The sequence below is a fragment of the Lytechinus variegatus genome, chromosome 2 (assembly GCF_018143015.1).
Source record: "Lytechinus variegatus isolate NC3 chromosome 2, Lvar_3.0, whole genome shotgun sequence".
Classification (NCBI taxonomy): domain Eukaryota; kingdom Metazoa; phylum Echinodermata; class Echinoidea; order Temnopleuroida; family Toxopneustidae; genus Lytechinus; species Lytechinus variegatus.
The window spans coordinates 32,769,003-32,786,090 of NC_054741.1; the positions used below are offsets into that span (position 1 = coordinate 32,769,003).

The 17,088-nt window shown below is 38.9% G+C and overlaps 1 protein-coding gene across 1 annotated transcript in view; it reads right to left on the bottom strand.

Moving 5' to 3' along the window:
- LOC121407886 (genetic suppressor element 1-like) overlaps positions 1-17,088 on the bottom strand; it is a 47,107-nt gene that overhangs the window by 6,862 nt on the left and 23,157 nt on the right. The window contains exons 5-11 of the mRNA XM_041599125.1: positions 6,025-6,249; positions 5,285-5,454; positions 4,094-4,296; positions 3,598-3,701; positions 1,222-2,069; positions 722-934; positions 102-212 (exon numbers count right to left, since the gene is read on the bottom strand). Of these exons, the coding sequence (XP_041455059.1) occupies positions 102-212; positions 722-934; positions 1,222-2,069; positions 3,598-3,701; positions 4,094-4,296; positions 5,285-5,454; positions 6,025-6,249 (1,874 nt within the window). The remainder of the gene's footprint in view (positions 1-101; positions 213-721; positions 935-1,221; positions 2,070-3,597; positions 3,702-4,093; positions 4,297-5,284; positions 5,455-6,024; positions 6,250-17,088) is intronic.

Sequence of the window (17,088 nt, forward strand, 5' to 3'; positions counted from 1 at the left end):
GCTATCACTACCAAAATAGCAGTAGGAAAAGAAGACTTCCAGTGTTGCTTGCCAATGTAAGAACAGGTGACAAAACTAGCAAATAACGTAATAGTGCCTACCTGGGCTGTGGGCGTCGGCACTGTTAGGCTGTGGTGCATCACCATCTTTTGTGTCTCTTCTCATCTTCCTTTCTCTATCGGCTTCTACAGCTTTCTTAGCATTGGCCATGGCTGAAAATGTTACAGAATAAATAGGACAATATCAACAGATGTTCTTCAAGTAAACATCTCTAAATATAAAAATATAAAAGTAGCCAGATCCCTTCCACTATAATAAGTTGGGTCGATTATACAAAACAGGTAGGTAAGCATGGATGGCCTGTTGTACAAAATCGTGCAATTAATATCAACTGCAACGCAAAGCAAAGCAGCAAGTTTAAGGATTCAATGGATGCCTCCAATTGATGGCAACAAACTAGAAAGTTTTGTGGAACAGGATCAATAAGGATTGAAGCTGTACCTTGCAATGGATAACAAACAATATCAGTCGCGACACATTGCTTCTTATGACTTTTCTTGTATATCAAGGTGACTATACTAGACAGGACTTACAACAGAAATCCGCAGGGCGCCAGAGGTTCACAGCATTTTGACAGAGAAACAAAATCACAGGGAATGTAAAGAAGAATCGACATAATATTCCCCCAATTTTTTTTTGATCAGTTCTTCAGTGTCCTTACCTTGTCTCTTTTCCTGCGTGAGAGTGTCGAGACCAAAGATACGAAGAAAGCGGCACTTGTGAGGGTAATTGAGCTCCTTCTGAAAGTCATCCTGGGTAAGGGGTGCAGCAGGGGGTAAGATAGGGGGCTGAGGTGCCACCTTGGATACCTTGGCAGGGGGCAGGTCCTCCCCATAGATCCGCCTCCTCTTCCGCCTCTGCTCTCGTCGCACTTCTGTAAAAAGCAATGAGTTCGGACAAGGAAGAATGATTATCGGCATCATTCTAAAAAAATATCGGAGAACAGAATATCCCTCCAGAGGATAAGTCAGCCATCATCTGATATTTTATGTGATGCGTTGAGATGACGACTCTTTCAGAATTCATGTCCTGAAAATCTTTCTTTTTTTGGGGGGAGGGGCCCGATTTGGGAATTTATTTCCTCTCATTTTACTGCTACTGATAAACACATGTTCAAGGTGGATTGTCCATTATAAACAAATAATAAAAGAAATTTGTTACCTCTCCTGTCTTTATGTGTAATCAATCCCATGGTATTGAGGAATCCAAACTTCTTCTCATTGCTTTCCATCTTCAGTCTAGAACGTTTGATGATGCGCATCATCCGTCTACGATACCGCTCCCGCTTATCTTCCAGCTCCTCCTCACTGTCCGATTCGCTCTCACTCGAGGCATAGACGCCATTACGCCTCTCCTCACCCTTCCTTTTCTCCTCCAGATCCAGCTTACTGATGGCCGGCTCAGAGTTCGAACGGTTCATGTGACTCGGGAGGGCGTCCCGTATATGCTGATTGCGGTAGAACTCGTGGAAATGTCGGGTGAACTCGGCGTGCGGGTGGCTTAAGTCATACGGTCCCAACTGCGTCTGGTTCTTCAGGAGAGTCTGTGCATGGCGCAACGGGTCTTTGTCCTCCACATTTGAATTAAGAGGTACATGGCTACCTGATTTGCTATTACTGTTGCTGCTGCTACCACTGCTGGCACTATGTGTTTGCTGTAACCGTCTGTGATCGCTGGGGATCCGTTCCACATGTTTGCTATCGTTATGTAACGTTCTTGACGGGGGCAAGCGTTCATAATCCACTGTTCTATGATTGTTGTAAGCACTGTGCTTGTTGTGACCCTCGTGGGTGGTGGGGTGTGGCAAGCCATGGGCGGATGACCCGTGGGATGATCCATGAGATGAACTGTGGGTTGAACCGTGGGTTGACCCGTGGGTCGATCCATGGGTCGATCCATGGGATGATACATGCGCTGATAAGTGGGATGACCCATGTAGAGAGGTCAAGGGAGGTGGATGGTGACTGGAATGCTCTTCTCTCTGTCTCTCCCTGTGTTCAGCTTCATGCCTGAAAAAAAAAATAGTCCAGTAAAAAATGTCAAAATTTTTGTAAGCTATAATCTTAATTTAGATGTCACATAATGCAACTACTTTATCAAAGTAGCTGGGTTCAAGTTAACCCCCCCAAAAAAAAAAAAATTCTTGAGTAATTCATTAAACATAATTTCATGGTCACTGAAAATTTTTTCTAGTACAAGATTCAATCACTTCACTGCTTTACAACGTGGTATTACACCTTTTGTAAAAGGATTTAAAAACCGAGCCACCATAATTCTACATCCTGAAATAATGCATGCATTTATTCAGTCAAGACTATTTTAGACACTACCACATGTCAGACTACCTGGCAGTAAAGCCATTTAAATGCATGCTCCAGGTAGTTTCTTAAGATGTGCTAAAGAAACCTGGGGGGTGTTTCACAAAGAATTAAGTGTGACTTAGAGTCGCACATAAATGTCCAGTTTCGCGCAGTATAAAAGGCATGAAAGCATTGGTCAGATCATGCCAAGATGACGCGCACTACTGCGTATTGATCAATAAGCTTGCGCCGTCGACATTTAAGTGCGACCTAAGTCATACTTAAATCTTTGTGAAACACCCCCTGGGGTGGTATTCTGAGATCCATTTTATCTCAGATAAAATAAAATATTTTATCTCCGTTAAAATCAGTGAGATAAAATACCCTTAAAACCTCACTAAATCGGTATTCTGAGAACAATTTTATCTTTATTTTATCTCTGTACGACACACCTATCTTTTAATCAATATCCAATTAGAAACGCGCTTTTATAGCTCTCTCATATCACTCAACCAATGGAAATCCATTCCGCTAGGTGTGGCGAGATTGCGTCAATTTATTGACTTCAATACGCTTGCACGTCTTTACAGAGATTTCAACAAAACTGGCAATACTCTCATTTTTTTAAAAAGTCTATATCGCATCTTTTCAAGCATCATTACAAAGACAATATTAGTCAAGAAAAGTCTTATGAAATGCTTCCTAATTGTACAGGAATAACTTTAAGGTGTTCTCAATATATATAATTTTTCTTAATTTTCATGCCATCATTTGGAGTTAATTCCCCTAGAAATATTGACGAAATCAACATCGTAGGGATAAAATAGCCCCTACCCTCTTTTAAGTTTATTTAATTTTTTCTTCAAAGTAACTTGGGCGCAAGCACATCACCTGCATTGCAATGGCCAGATATGCGATGGGTATGTCTACGCAGCCACTGCTCTGTTGCGTATCATCATAGATACGCAAAATAAAATTTATACCCAAGATAGAATTTTAAATTTCATCCGAGAGATAAAATGTCATCTCAGAATAACAATTTCTTTTTAAGAGATAAAATAAAATATTTTAAAGATAAAATGACCTCAGAATACCGCCCCTGTCCATAAAGCCCATGTGCCTCAAAACAACCACTTTCATTCTCGCCTTGAGCATTCTTTAAAGACAGGTGTTAATTGCTGATACAATTCAATTTGACTATTATTATTTATGAAATGTATGATTTGTTTCTTCTTACCTTTCAGCAATCTTCCTATCTTGTTGTAGTAATAGCTCCCTCTCGTGGTGAGCTTTGCGCTCCCTGTCTGACAGGTAACGGGTAGCATCATGGGAAGGTATATCCTGTAACAAATGAACAAATAAAAGATGTATTACCTATCTTCATAGATGATAAAGATTCTTTTCTTCTTTTCTTGACTATAAAAGCCATTCTGTTTTGGATTTAATCTAAGGTACAAACTGAACAAATTGGCAACAATGATATCAGTCTGAAAATTAGTCCTATTTACAGTTAGATGGATTCACGATTTTTCTGATCTTTGACTCACTGTTATCTCATAATATTTTTATATTTAGAATAAAATATTTGTGGAAACTACATGATGTCTGTGTGCATCTTAGCTTTTCAAAAAAATTGTATCTAAAATGTATCAGGTTATGAAGCTTATCAATACTTGACTCAAATCACACATTCATTCATAACTGCCCTGAAAGCTTATGCAGCCAAGACTTACTCTGTGCTGGGAGTAATTGGTAGGGGATTCCTGATTGTGGTGATGGTCCTCCCGTCCACTACGGGGTGTATGACGGTGTTTGTCACTCCACCTGTCCTCCCTGTCAGCCTTCTTCAGGAGGGGTAGGGGGCCTTGGTCCTGGGGAGAGTGTTTGCTGGACCCCACCGAGGAATGCGACTGGGGTCGTCGGGAACCTGAGGAATCTGAAGACAATGGAGATGAGAGAAGAACAAATGAAAATAATTATAATGAGAACTTCTACCAGACCTGCCATTTCAATCATCTTTAAAAAAATTACTGAGGAATCAGGGAGGCCCTTTTCATATGTACATTCCAAATGCAGATTATAAATGGATTATAGAGATGTCAAAAATTAATTATGAATCAATAGCAATATCCTCCCTCTTCTCCCATCCCTCTCCCTGCTTCCTCCTTCCCTCCCCCCTCCTTCCCTTCCTCCTCCCTCCCTTCCACCTTGTCCTCCTTCCCTTCATTCACCCCATCACCATCACTAACTTGGGCCTGTAGCACAAACCATAGCGATTGTTCTAGAGCTGAGTTTTACGCTTGATTTCATAAATCATTACATGCAATCAAGCATATGTATCAAATGTAAAAACGACTGCTATTCTTTGTTTTATAGGTCCCCGATCTGGCAATAGCATTATCATCATCTTCATCATATCATCATAATGAAATCCCATCATCAACTAGTCCATCATGATCACCATCATCACCACCATCATCAATGTCGTCACCACCACCATCAATGTCATCACCACCACCATCAATGTCATCACCACCACCATCAATGTCACCCCCACTGCCATCAATGTCATCACCACCACCATCAATGTCATCACCACCACCATCAATGTCATCACCACCACCATCAATGTCATCACCACCACCATCAATGTCATCACCAATGTCACCCCCACCGCCATCAATGTCATCACTACCACCATCAATGTCACCCCCACCGCCATCAATGTCATCACTACCACCATCAATGTCATCATCACCACCATCAATGTCACCCCCACCACCATCAATGTCATCACTACCACCATCAATGTCATCACCACCACCATCAATATCAACACCACCACCATCAATGTCATCACCACCACCATCAATGTCATCACCACCACCATCAATGTCATTATGATCATCATCAAAGGAATGTACCTCTTGCTGGACTGCTGGAGTACCTCCTCTCATCAGCTCTACCCCTGTCATGATGAAGAGACCCTGAATCCCGTTCGCTTCTACTCCTCTCTCGGCTCTGCTCCAACCTCAACTCCTCCGCCCGTCGCTCTCGTTCCCTCTCTCGTTGTTGCTCCTGTAGCACCTTTTCTCTGTGATGAAATAAATACAAGTATATATCCCTTGTCAAAGACCATGCACACAAGATGGAAATTTCCAAATTTGATCTTTGAAGATATCAATTACAGTTCTTTATGGTAAAGGTTATATAGAAGATTAGAAGAGATTGAAATAAATTGCAAGGTAAAAATAAGTCATATTCTCATCATATGTTTGAAACAAATGAATGAACAACGAATTTGATTTTGATTTTTTCTAATGATTTCAAATCAAGATTCAAGATTTTGGTTGTTATAAAAAAAAATACAACATACAATGCAATTCTGAGCTCATGGACAATACCATCATGAGATTGTAAGACTTTGGAAGTGACCCGACATCTTCTACTTGGACATTTGTCCCCATCTTACAGAATCCATCTTCATATAAGGTTTCTAAAATGACTTCTCGTACAGTTTTTAAAACCATAGGAGGAAAATGATTATTCAGAGTCTTAGGCTTGAGGTGATTTTTGCAAATTTTTCCAAAGGAGCAAATATCATGAAATCTTATTAAATATGGGAAAAGAAAAAAAACTTATTATAACAAATCTGAAAGCGTACCTTTCTGCCGCAGTGATGGGGTTACCGAGTCCCCCAAATGACATAGCACCGGGCGAGAGGTGAGGCATCTGCATAGCAGCTTGAAGGTCCGCTGGGTAGCGTAGCCCTGTGAAGAGGGGGCTGATGGCTGGATGGGGGAACAGGGGTGCGTGGGGTGACCCCAGGGGGAGGAACGGAGGCCGCAGACCGGGGTAGGAAGCATACCGCTCAAAATGCTCTTCAGGTCTGTGGTGATGAAAGGGAAAATGAGAAAATGGTAGAGGAGTTATTTAACCTGTTGTTGACTGGAACCGAGTGGTTTGTGTACAAAGCCATTGGAAACTAAAGAAATTGGTTGTCATTGGGTCAATTATTCAAAACTTTGCACAACTGTGTCTATTTCTGTACAATCTATGCATTGTTATATTTGTCCATAACAAGCAGAGACTGGGAAAGAGAGTTGGAAACAATTATGAATGAAAGCAATGACTATTAATAAACATACAGGACCATCATAAGAATTTCAAAATAGTCATTGATAATATGTTCAGATGGTAAGGAAAATAACACTGAAGAAAAAGGGGAGGTGGGGGGTTAACGAGTCAATAGTTGGGGAAGGATGAATCATATTGGAAAAGTTTCAAATAAGAAAATGTACATGACATATGATTGCACTTCATCATAGCATGTCACAGCAATTATCACCTAAAAATCACACTGCTTGTCCTGTTATACATGTAGTTTAAGTTCAATATCTTTATACGTCCATTTACATGAATTTCTGCCCCTTCATCTGTTATCAGTGTGTCTGTAGTCTGTATTAGTACTGTTGGCTATTAAAGCAAACTATCAATTCATTGATGATATGGATGTAGCAATGTTCATTTTATTTTGCTTTGTATGAGCAGGGGAAGAGGGGGGGCGCGGGGGGTTCTACCTCACTTATTTACGTTTTTTTTATAGCTTAAATACTCTCCCTGCCTCAAATGTCTCTCCCCCCATGATCAAAATGCCTCCCTCCTCATTGCTCTTTCTATCTCTCTCTCCACCCTAACTTATTTTTTCCTTACATATCTTTTCCTCTCCTTTTTCAATATTCCTTTCTCTCCCTTGCTCAAATTCTTTCTCTCTCTCTCTCTTTCCCATACCAAGTTGCAGGCCTGATCAGTCAGTCACCCTGGGGTGAAGGCTAAACCCTATTTCTGGCGGACGAACCTCGCTGATTGAATCCCAAACCGTGCATGAGGGTCTCTCCGCTTTTCCTCCTCCAACCGCGATCAACCTCGCTCAGACCAACCGATCAGGGAGGGCAGAAATTGGAAATTTGTCAACATGGGCAACGTGCGACATGCCCAAGTTGCAGCCCCTTCTGAAAATCCCAAGATCGAATATCCAGATTTTCAACAGACTATACCGATGCAGAGTGACATGTAGTCTAGATATGGTCAGGCCCAACTGAGCATATTGCTACGTAAATATTTCTATAGCGATGTGCTTATACATACATCTCAATGCATGGATCCTTGCGTTGCTTTAAATTCAAAGAGATTCCAACTCCAAAGTATGTCAAAGTAGCTTTGGTAATAATGATAAGGATATAGAACTCAACTTGTCTACGCCTATTTTCTTTGAGATTTTGAAATGTCTACTTGGACATTGGAATATCTGATTTCAAATTAATTCCATGCTGATCTTATTTCAAATATACTCATCATCATCCTCTTCAAAGTCACCATAACCATCACCAACACCTTCATTATCCTCATTATTCAATGATCTACTTCCTGCAAAAGAATGTCTGATAGCGCTAGACTACACAAACTCGTAGCACGATGACAGACGAGGAATGAAAAACTGTAGAGAGAGAAGGATGACAAGAATTGGACTCTTGCCCATACTGCAAAGACACCCAAAGACATCATCAGCCTGCAGCATTAATGATATGGATTACAACCATTATTGTTTTGATTGTCTGAGCTTTGTTTGTGATTACTTACTTGGCAACATGGAGTAATTGTATCCTTGTTTTTTCCCCCTAAATCACACAAATAAACATGTTTGTGTTTACAAACGAACTTCCAAGTATGCGATACTGCCGGCAGGGGGTGAAAGGAGGGAGAGATATGTATTTTTCGTCTGACATTTGAATGTTTCTGGCTAAGACAATTTCAAATCCTAAAGATGATTTTGCTTTTATATTGAATATGAGTCATCAAAAAGGATGTAGTGGTTTACATGAGAGTATAAACCTACCACATAAAACTACACATTTCAGAGAAAAAATGAATATGAAGTGTTCAATTATCATACTTTTTAACATTGAGTGTTATTACCTGAAAAGCCTGTTCTTTTAATAAAACAAAATTCAAGATCAGTCTTTCAAATTTGACTTTGAAGCATTAAAGCATATAGCAATGACAATTTGCTGTCCAGATGCTTTTTCAACAAGGTTCTCGCCTCCCACATACATCCTGTGAATATATCAGTGACAGGTAGGTGACACCATGGATCAATCAAAATCTCATCAAATCATCTTTTGAGAGCGATAAGGAAAGGTGCTCCAAGCATTTCTAAGCACTTATGTATATATTCATAACCACTTACACATATAATGCCTTGCTTAAAAATAGTTATTTTTTTAAAGAAGAAATTAGCATTTTTAAGAATGCATTATAGATTTGACAACAGTGTAAGAATTTAAGAAATTGCATGCAAGCCTCCATCATCTCATTTTGAATTTCTGATCAGTCACCATTTTTATTGTTCCTATTAATGTCAGCAAGCAATCGTCACATGCGAGTAACGGTTGTTTACCTCTAGATTATTATGTGTTTTTTTTATTATACTAAAATACAGAAAAAATTACAGTTTTAAAATATATTCAGTAATCACAAGTTATCAAAGTACATGGTAACTCCTGCTGACAAGATTTAATCAGTGGTAAAAGATATTGTAAATGAAATAAAAAATTCTCAAGAAATCTGACAAATCACAATGTAATGGGAATGACACGGAAAGATGTATTCATTATTTTTCTTAGTAATAAATGGTGAGGAAATTCTTCTTCACCTTGCTATTAATATGAAGGACACGCACACGTATGCAATAATGAAATAATCACACATTGCTGTCAGGAATATAAATAATAATTACTTAGCATCTCGTTCATGAGGGCCGATAAAGAGCTGAAAACAGTGAAGCGGCTATATCATTTTTTTTACTCTAATCAATTGAGGTGCAACTCATTTCTGAAAAAATGAAATTAAAATAGACATGGTCTACGTTCCCTTTGTCTCACGACGACAATGCCATTTCATGATTTAATACTACTCTCTTACAATAACAAAATGCTCAAGGACGTCGAGTTGTTTGCTGTATCTCATGTCCACTTAACTAATTGCATTTTCCTCACATCATTACAATGTCAAATCCAAACTAATTTTTATATCCATCATAAAAAGTTTGCCATTATTTTTCTTCATCATTTCTTGCTGAAAAAACAGGTGATTGTCTGAAGTGCCCTCTGAATTATTAATGTGTTGCATTGTCATATTATATTTGGATGATGTGTACACCTATCTACACAGTGCTTAATGAAGGACTGAATGTCATTTCCAATACAGCACAACATTTTTCCCTCTAAAAATTCATACTGACATATACAAATTCTAACTGAAAATTTAATTAAAAAGTATTCATTCCAGCATGTGTAGCTCAATTCCCACTTTTTGAATAAAATGTTTATAATTTATTACATAGTCAGGTAGGTAGTATTGAAATTGTTTTCGTTATGTAGTGTTAAAAAAGATGAATTATATGTAGTCATGCTTTGAGTTTTTTTAAATTCATATGTGATACTTGCACTTAACAAGAGTGGGTGTGAGTACAAAGAATATGTATTACACTTTACAGACATATATCATATGTTGTTAATATATATAAGGCAACAGAGAGTAATCGAGCATAATACACATCACACTAGATTGGACTAGCTCATCATTCAAAGAAATTGATGATTTGATACGAACACCACCGCCATTATTTACCCCCAAAGCTATCAGGCGCACTAACAACCTGGCGAAACGCAGCGCTATCAAGGAAATGCCTTGACGTCAAATCCAGGCGTGTTCAAATTACAGGCGTAATTGCTCATAACCAATGCACGGGCTATGATGAGGATGGTGAACCAACGAAGGTGAAGGGATGAGGGAGGGAGGGTGTGTGGGTGGGATGGAGACGGGGGCGGAGGAGGGCATAGGGTGAGGGGAGGGGAGGTGGAAAGAGAGCAGGGGAGAGAGTGGGGGGGGAAGGGGAGGATATCAAGGATAAGAAGGGGGGAGAGGGATATGAAGAGACAGATAATCTTAAGAGAGACAAACTGATAACTCAATCACAAGTGACATGGGGATGGGGGCTGAGGAGAGTATAGGGGGAGAGGGAGAGGGGTAGGTAGAAAGAGAGAAGGGGAGACAGAGGGAGTAAGGGGGGAGACGGGGAGGATATCAAGGATAAGAAGGGGGGAGAGGGATATGAAGAGATAGATAATCATCTTAAGAGAGACAAACTGATAACTCAATCACAAGTGACATGGAGATGGGGGCTGAGGAGAGTATAGGGGGAGAGGGAGAGGGGTAGGTGGAAAGAGAGAAGGGGAGACAGAGGGAGTGAACGGGGGGGGGGGGGGAGACTGGGAGGACATTGAGGATAAGGAAGGAAGGGAGGGGGAGAGGGAAATGAAGAGATAGAGATGATCTTAGAGAGACAAAGTGATAACTCAATCACAAGTGATATAAGTGGGGATCAGGAGTGATGGGCAGGAAATGACTTGTCAATTTATAAAATCTAAGATCGATCATTGCTTGTCATTAATACAACAATACTGTGAGAACAAGAGAAATATTACAAATTTGTAATATAAAAACTAGTTGTCCTGTAGTGCACAAGAGGGGGATTTCATAAAACAGGGGCATGCATTGTCCAATTTTATTATTTACTGGTACTAGAATAGAGTGTGCACTGAAATTTGTTGAAAATTAATAGAATTTATAATGAATGTCATAATAATCAAACTCATTACAATTATCTTTGCATCAGTTCAAAAGAAGGGAGGTTTAAAATCGACCCAAGGGTACTCCTTCCTTCCCCCATCCCAAAGTCCAGACAGACATAAAAGATGTCCTCCATCTGAAATGAATTTGACAATAAAGTATCCCATTTGCTCGGCCACTTTGCGGAGCACTGGTAAAGTGCAGTGGCGACACGGCTAAGATATATAATATTCCCTTCTCCGAGCCCTTAATGAAATCTATATATGTTCTTGAGCCCATGAGAGATGAGAACAATCTCTTTTAACAGATCAGTGCGGAAAATGTCAATCTGTCCCGTCTCATAAGATGGCTCTCTCCCCACAATCCAGACCCAACGCGATAAAGATGAAATACTGTGAGACCCTATTACCCTATACATTCTATTCGACTGTCCGACTTCTTCATTTTCATACCTCAACATTGTCATGTTGCAAGTCATTCCTTATTCATTAAATAGGACAATGTTTTCTATCTATAAAATCTAAGGTTTAAAGTGATCTATTAACATTTTCACTCCATAGAAGATGAAATTTGCCCATGGATGGAAAACTACATTTCTATTAAAGCCTCCCACAATTTATAAATGAAGATAGTAATGGCTTGTACTGTCCTACAATGCATATGTTTTTCTTCCACCAATTATGGAACTCTGATAAAAACATATATGTGATAATGTACAAAATAAATACTCAAGATCCTACGAAATATGTGAAAGAAGAAGAAAAAATCTTGCAAAAGAATGCAAGTAAAACATTATTGTTCACTAATGACAAACTAAACTATTAATACAATAGACTTAAATGTTAATCCAACTATAGCCTAGTTTCATTGAAATTATTCAAGACAAATTCCATCACTTCACACTATTATCATAGCTAATTAGTTCAGTTACTTTATCACTTGAATAAATCAACTCAGATCAGTCAAGTCGTTCCAGGGAATTACTCATGCAGTAGTCCTAAATAGCTTGATTGTCTGATAAAAATGAAAAGTGGTGTTTATTATTCCACCTCCATATGATCAGATGAAAGATAGATTAGTGACTTTGTGGTATATGCATAGTTTATGTAATTGAAACCTATTGATTTCAATATCTTCACCATGAATCCACCTTTCCTCCTGCCACAGCGATGGAGCAAGCCCTCAGTGTCCAGCTGTTTAAATCATTGGTTATTCTTTCCGCACTGCTGAAGAGGATCGCTTTCAATCAATAGCGCAAACATTGTTAATGGCAGATGCCGCTGCCGCACGGCAACCCGACGATTTGTCCATCGAATATTCATGAAGATGGAAAACATGGCCGACAGACGATCCGATTGCGGTTTCCCATATTTTTTTTTTGCTGTTGGTCCCTTTCTTCCCGTCACTCTCCTCTGCCGTGACTTCTTGTGCGAGTTAATAGGGTGTGTATGTAGCGTGTCTGTGTCTCTTTATGCATCATCATAATGATGATACCCACTCTCCCTTCTCTCTCTCCCCCTCTCTCTACCTCTAATCCGCGCTCTGGAGAAGGGCACACTCTTTAGCGGAGGCGATAATGATAGTCTGCATACAGAAATAGACACCACTTGTGTGTGTGTGTGGCTCACTAATGTGATGGCAATATCAAAATAAATTACAAGCTATTTCTACAATTGGACATGAGAATGAATACAATTGATATTCAAAACGATAAATTAATCCCTTTGGACTTTCAATTGCTCAAGCATTGAAACCATGTTTATCAATCCACTTATAACAGCAGATATCAAACAAACCTGCATAGAACATGAGAATTAAAACAAGGCTATATGATGTGCATTTAAAGGAATTTTTTAACATTCCCATTAGTTTCTTAATCTGACCAATTACAGACTAAAATGCAATTCATTGAAAATGATAAACTGATTGAAGCCAATATTGAACATCTACCCACAGAAAAAAATATCTGTAATAAAATCTTATCTTTAATCACTTGTATAAGTCAATAAGTAAATATTTAAAGAACATATTTAAAAAAAAAATTCATTGTGGAAAGTGTGAATATACTTTTACCTGGACTGTAATTGATCAGGCATGGAACTAAAGGAAACAACATGTATTAAATAAATATTTAGCTACTAATTGTAATCATTCTGAAGATAACATAATTAATATGGTATTGAAGGACAGAAATTAGATATCGCCTTAATAAATAAGTTAGCAGAGTGATTAGGCAAAGGAAACCGCCAAGTAGTGACAAAAGCCTAGCCACACACACACGTATGATCCCACATGTGTGATACACACAAACGCATTAACCACTCACACCGACTGTGCTAATGTCCATTTGCTAATGCATCTCAGTGGCTTGGCTGACGGGTGGTTGGTACGTGGGGGTGCATCAAGATAATGTAATTTTCATGACGTCGTTAAACGCCCCGGCGAGTGCTACTTAATGCCATAATCATCATCCATCACTGGGGGGCGCTACTCATATGCGCAGGGATTCGGTTTGGATATCTTTTAATTATTGCGATTAATCATTTCCCTTAATGAGCTTTATTCACTGGTTTAACTATCTCTTGCTCTATGACTCTATGCTCTATGACTACCTCTTACCATTTTGTATAGGTGTATCTGATTATTTTCTTATATATATATATAGTATATTCATATTTCTATATTCCTGAGCTTGCTTTATCAACTAATGCACTTTTGTATGCTGATTAAGTGATTACTCTATCTGATTACAATCCTTGAATCTTTCCATCCTTTCTGATTATTCTCATTTCATTTTCACTTTCCTATACTTATCATCTTTCTTTCTATTTTTCTTAAATAAAAATCACTCCTTTAAACACTTTTACATAGTACTGATAACAATGATACTTAATAGCCCTAAATTATACGATGCATATCCACCAATCATCAAGTATCACCATTCTTTGAAATTATGGTGATTCAATTTTACATCCATTGTTGTTATCTCAAGAAAGTCTAGCTTCCGAATTTCTCTAAAAAGAATTCTATTATTTTCTTGTCTATTTTCTTCTTTCCTGTTAGCTTTTCTCTGTTTCCTTTTTTTTCTTCTTCCTTTCTCGTTTCTCCCCCCTCTCCATCCACCCTTTATTTCTCCCTCCCTCATATTTCATATCCCTCTTTCCCTCCACCTCCTGATATCATTACCTATTACCCCCCCCTTCCTTCTATCACTCTTCATATATCTCTTCCTGCCTCTCTCCCAATTCATCTCCATCTACCTTTATATCATATTCCACAGTGGCATGTCCATTGTTCACCCTTGCTCCATTCCGTCCCTAAAGACAAGACTCCACCATCACTTCTCAACCACAGCTCGCATCTCGAAGCTCTGCGGTATCTCTCACCCTCTCTCTCTCTCTATCTCCTAAAGAGCAATAGATATCGCATGACTGCAGCACAAAGGAACGGAAACAAAATGCCTTGATGTTCAACACTGAGAGGTCCTTAGTCCATCTATCTAATACAAGGACAAGTGCCTGCGAATACATCAAGAGAGCTTTCATATGGTGTTTTACGCTTCAGGTCTTTGATATAACCAAGGAGTAACCAGGAACGGCTCGATATATCCATGGATCCTAACAACGCCTTCATTGGATAATAGCTCATTCACACAAAATCAGAACCAATAATTTTTATGGCAAAATTATAACATTCTAATAGGAAGATAAGAATGTTGCTCCTGTCTGGGTAACCTGCTTATCCAAATGTGCAGAGCCTGCAAAGTCAGGCAAACCATTGCAAATGGTATAGATGAAGGTGGCCGGGAAGTGAATCAAATTTATGAAAGCTCCCATTTTTAAATGATCTTCCATTCATCCTGAGGGTTTTATGCTGAAGATCGGCTTTATTGGAGGACACCTATCACTGGCATGAATCAAGTTATCCCCCTCCCTTTGAATAACACCATTTATAAAAAAAAAAAAAAAAAATCCATACTAAAAAATACTGTGGGAATAAAAATGTAAAAAAAAAATATTTGTGAACAGGAAATAAAATCTCAACTCCCAAGCATTAATGTAATGTTTGAACAATCATCTGAAAGTGTTTAAAGAAGTACCATTGATACTCGGCTAAAAAGGCTTCAAGTCCTTCCACCAACTCTCAGTTTCTACCTCTTTGCTCAAATTCAAAGACACCACAGAATAAAGTGAAAGGGGTTATTTTACAAAGCCAATGAGGAAATGAGAATACAGATGGTAAGTGGAAAGCTCTATCTAAGTATATAGTCATTGTATGTACTTGATGATGTTGTTTGAATGAATATTACCTTTAGATGGTTGATCTCTCAATGGGCTTTTGCAATTAAACAAAAATGCCAGAGATTTACAGACATGTGTGCGTGCATTTTGTTGTTTAATCGTTGGGGAAGGGGGGTCGCAGGTGGTAGGGGTTATTTGTGTGTAACATACAAATGCAATGAATAAACAACATCGCCTCAAAAATTCTCATCAGGGTATTTTATAGTATGGACATCAGAAAAGAATTCCCTAATCAGTAAATCTTGCATTGTTTTAAACGACCATAAACACTCTCAAGAACGTGTTCAATCTATTTCATCGTTAAAATGCGACGGTAATTTCCCCCCAGTGCACAATGCTTCCCATTTGGCAAATGAATTTCATTGTGATGAATAAAACACATCGCAACGAGCAAACGAGGAGACAGCTCTGTGCAGATCAGGAAACGCTTGATGGAGGATTGCTTGCAACATGATAATGATGGAGCTTAACACAGGTACATTAATAGCTTCCTTTGCCTCAGAGCTAACTCATTAATAGCTGTACAATCTGCAAGCGAACGACATCTCAAGGACTTGCTTTACCAGGCTTGCATCTGATCCCCCCCATCATGAAATATATCAAGCAAATCATAACAGACAGAAGGCTGTGATGTAATTTTCAATCTTCAATAAACAGTTAACATCAAATGTTTAATCATGCCATGCATAGATATTCTTATTACATGAAATTCACATACACTAGCTACAAGCTTTACGGCTTGATTACATTAGGGCTGTATTACTAAACTTGCTACCAATAGCACCTCAACGTAATTCCTTTTGAGCTGATGAATTATGGGTATGTGATTGGCAGAGTCGGTGAGAGCTTATGTGATGTATTAAGATTGCTCATTACAATAGACCCTTACCCCCCCCCTTCCCTTTTGTAACCCCACTACACCCCTGCCCTTGTCCCTATCCAATACAAACCATCGCAGGGAGGGGGGCAGTGGCTTTTCGGAATTCTATGCAATTTGCAGACAGCATTCAATATAGATTTTAATTTCCTCTTCGGATCATTCCTACTCGGTGTGCAATGCCAGGGCTCTCTCTTGACGGCAGTCATCGTTAGCTAAATAAATCAATCCCTATCTATTCCTTCTCAAATCTCATTACCTGTATAAGATAAGAAACCCCGTTTGGGTCTCCCCCTCAGATGTTTATCCCTTCAAATGGCAGGATTTTTCTGTCGTTCTTGGTCATAATCGCACTCCCCTCAGACCCTTACTTGTCTTTGATGAGGCTGTAATCTTCGGAATATTGGAGATTTAATGTGTTTTCCAAAGCAATCTTGATATTCTGTGGAAGCGTTTACACTCCCCCTTCCCCATCAAAATAAGTTCACATGTTGCCTGAGTGATTATGCAACTCTCTGTCCTTCTCATCATACAGATACAATACCAATATTTTGGGTCTCAAAAATGCCAAAATAAAAATTGGTTTGTTATTAAAGAATAGAAAGAAAATTACATAAGATTCTTTTTTTCTTGTATAGCTTATTTACGTGCATTTAGGACGTTTCTTCACAACTGGACAAGGATGTAAAATATTAATTCTGATTGGTTCATGGTCTAGGTTTTTCATCAAATCGGATGCCACAGTGATTTTGGCTGGCCATTTAGTGATTAATGGCAAACCTCTTGTGTTACAGAAACCAGTACTTGCTCAAGCCAGGGAGAAAAAAAATCAGCACAAACATTACTCCATGAAGCGCGT